Source organism: Macadamia integrifolia, unplaced genomic scaffold, assembly GCF_013358625.1.
Source record: "Macadamia integrifolia cultivar HAES 741 unplaced genomic scaffold, SCU_Mint_v3 scaffold3286, whole genome shotgun sequence".
NCBI lineage: Eukaryota > Viridiplantae > Streptophyta > Magnoliopsida > Proteales > Proteaceae > Macadamia > Macadamia integrifolia.
In genome coordinates, this window is record NW_024869365.1 from 10,708 (window position 1) to 13,980 (window position 3,273).

At 41.3% G+C, this 3,273-nt stretch overlaps 1 protein-coding gene across 1 annotated transcript; it reads right to left on the reverse strand.

Annotated features, from left to right (window-relative positions):
* Positions 1-536: 536 nt before the first annotated feature.
* Positions 537-2,115, reverse strand: LOC122067973 (transcription factor bHLH35-like). Its single transcript, XM_042631802.1, has 4 exons — positions 1,552-2,115; positions 1,235-1,465; positions 972-1,145; positions 537-870 (listed from the first exon to the last, which is right to left on the reverse strand). Exons 1-4 carry the CDS (start codon positions 2,020-2,022, stop codon positions 787-789), a joined length of 960 nt encoding a protein of 319 aa, XP_042487736.1. The 5' UTR covers positions 2,023-2,115; the 3' UTR covers positions 537-786.
* Positions 2,116-3,273: the final 1,158 nt, after the last annotated feature.

Genomic DNA, 3,273 nt, shown 5'->3' on the forward strand with positions numbered 1-3,273 from the left:
ATCCACTTTTGACAAATTGATCTTAAATCCTTTCTAATCCCTATAATCATTCATTACAAGCTGACTTCTAAAGTCCTCTGCCAAAACTTGCTTGTTGAGAGCTTTACATATATAGGCACAGAGTTGGGTTTACCACGAAGATCTGTGAATAGAGGAGCAAGCAAGCAACCAGAGACTGGGATTCGGATTCTAAAATTTTAGAAAAAAGGTAAAAGTATCTATGGGTTGGCTTCCAGGACTGGACACACCTTAAGTCTCTGGACTAAAGCCTATCCTGAAACCCAAATAGCTAATTAAACCAGGGCCACTATAAAGGACTCCCATGTGTATAGTCCAATAGTTCCTTCAGACCTCCTAAAGTAGGATTGCTCCTGGCATACCCAATCCCATCCCTTTATAGATAGGACTGAGTTTTACCACACCCGAGGGGTTCGATGGTGTTTATAGGGTATCACACAATAGTAGAGGTAGTTTCAACCATTTGTAATTGGGGTAGAGAAGTACAACCATTGTCTATACTTTTACTTCACACACGGTGAAGGGAAAACTTTCTCTTCACATAAATGTAGCATATTTTTTTATGACATCAACTTATTACTAAATCTATATTAAGAAAAAAAAGAAAGTGGGACAAAAGTTGATCAATAGGTGAAGTGAGCAGGCTGTGCCGCTGTGCATGGATCAGACCCCACCACCAAAACCAACGAAATAGAGACCAGATTGTGATATTGGAAGTCATAAGAAGCATTCATGAGTTCACGACGAAACCCTTTTCCTTTGTTGAAACTACAACACTAGACCCAACTCTGTAGCATTTGTTCTCACCTTCTTCAGGAGCTTTTCTACAGTAAAACCCCCCTTTTTCTTAGCCTGTAAAAGGAAAGAGAATCAAAAGATATTAGATAGTTTCAGAGAGAAATGGAAATATAAGCTTTGGGTAATTTAGGCTATGGAGAAACAAGAACACATACCCTGAGGAAAGTGGTAGTGAGCATGTTTGCATTATCAAACTGTTCAACTGAAGCACATGTAACCTGCAAACCCAGCATCTCAGTGGCTCTTTGAACAAGCCCAACTGTTCCCTCTCTCTTGTTACACCAAATCTTCAATATGAACCGCTCATCACCTACCATATCTGCTTCTATCTATAAAGATATAAGGGATCTTGTATTTTAGTTTCTTTGCTTAGAATCCTAACATGTTTGTTAAAAACTAAAGAAATGAATGTGTTAACCTTTGATATAGCAGGAAGAGAAGCAAAATGATGATACTCTTGAGTATGACCCTGCAATGGTGGAGCTTCAACCTCTACAATGGTAGAGGAATCTTCCCCTGATGAGCAGGAAGCAAAGGAGGATGATTTGGGTAAGTTGGGTAAGTTGGGTTTCTCCATTTCTTTATCTATCTGTTGCAATACATTCTGGAGATAAGCTAGAGCATCAATAAGAATTGATCTCTTATCCATCTGCCAAACCATCAGCCACAATCTATTTGAGAAATGTGTGACTGAAAACAGAGCAAGAAAAATAATGAACAATAGAGCTCCCTTACCTTTGTAATGTTAGGGACAAGAGACCTCAATGTCAAGAGCTGTTGATTCAAACGTTTTCTCCTCTGCCTTTCAAATACCAAATTCCTACTTGTACCCTCATTCCCATTGTTCTTCTTAGCCTCACTTTCTCCTTCTCCTTCCACCTGTTCTTCCTCCTCTTGCTCCTCGTCCTGTTGTCGCTTCTGTACTTGTTCTGGAAGCATTTTCTCTGCTTGAGCCCCAAGTGCCTGATCTTGAGGAGAATGACAAGGAAGGGTAGGTGGATCAGCAAAAAGAGAAGTGATGAAGTGATCAGAATCATCAAATCCTTGAGGAACCTCAGGAAGGTGGAGAGGCCACCAGTTATCGAAGCTGAAAGTAGTAGGAGCATTGTCATCAGCTGCTGCTGCTGCCATTGTTGTGTTCATTCCTTCCTGCATCAAGAGCCCCTCCAAGTCCAACTCCTCTGTTGCTTCAAAATGCCCATCCATCGTTTTCTTTGAATGCACAGTTCCGATTCCAAATAAGAGATGACGCAAAAGATCGAAACCGATTGGACCGAGCAACGCAACACACACAACAAAGACTTGCTTTCGCTTTTTATCACTTTCTTGTCTCTTAATCTCTTTTTCATATATGTATAGGGAAAATGTTGGGTATACCACCGATATCAAGTATACTAGCACCAATTGTATATATATACCTATCCCTCTCCCATATATATATATATATTTGGGGGGGGGGGCTTTGTTGGCGAAAAAAATCCTCTGCCACGAGTGTGGTGGAGCAGCGATGATCCGATGGCTGGCATGGCATCGGGGTGTGTGTCAATGTCGTCTCGGCTGTCCAATGCTCGCCGCACAGCCTCACCCACGGTAGAGGATCATCGCCCGTTGTGTTGGGCGGTTTGGGGTTACACATTTCTTCTCTGGCCAATGGGAGGATGAAGACTCCATGCTCCCAGGAATGAAATTATGGCTCTTCTAACCCCACCTTATGTGTGAGCCATGTAGTCACCGATCAATAAAAATGCCATCATATGGGGTCCTTTAGTGTTAGGAACCTTGTAAAATAGAGGGAATAGATGATATATATATATGTGTGTGTGTGTGTGCTACTCATGCGGCCATTGCATTAGTGTGTAGATCAATGCGAGGTCATGCAGAGGCAGTTTTAGCGCATGGGGAGGAAGCAGTGCAGTCTCTTTGCACCGGCTTGTGTCTAGGCATAGATACACATAAAAGGGTAGCAATTTTTTTCACAAAAAGTTATTCTTTCAACATCTTATTGCTTTTTACCATTCATGATGCTCCCAGAATCTGATGTTTTCAAAGGTATTGAGGTTGTGGTATGCAAAATTCACACTCATTAGGAGCTCTCAAAGTGACTCTCTTTCTCCCCACCCACTCTAAAAAATAAAAAATAAAATAAAATCAGAGGATTGCATTTTGGTTAGAGGGGAAGAGATCTCTGTATGGCCAATGTGAATGCATATGTAGGGGCATCAATAAGTGTAGAAATTTTTATTTTAGGTGGAAGGTGAGAAGGTAATTTTTATATGTCCCTATATTTAGGCGTAGCGGCCACATGACAAGCGGCTTTCTTTTCCCCTGTGACAGTCTTTCCTACATAGATAGTGTGGGAATCCCCCTGGACAACAGGTTATTATTACGTTGAGACTAAGGATTCGACATTTCGATCAGGGCAGAGTACCATTAGTTGATAGGGTCAACATGTACTTT

Coding starts and splice junctions, on each gene's coding strand:
- LOC122067973 (XM_042631802.1), bottom strand. CDS start 2,022: ATGGATGGGCATTTTGAAGCAACAGAGGAGTTGGACTTGGAGGGGCTC. Junction 1,466..1,551: donor TTGTCCCTAACATTACAAAG/GTAAGGGAGCTC, acceptor ATGGTTTGGCAG/ATGGATAAGAGATCAATTCT. Junction 1,146..1,234: donor CTCTTCCTGCTATATCAAAG/GTTAACACATTC, acceptor ATATCTTTATAG/ATAGAAGCAGATATGGTAGG.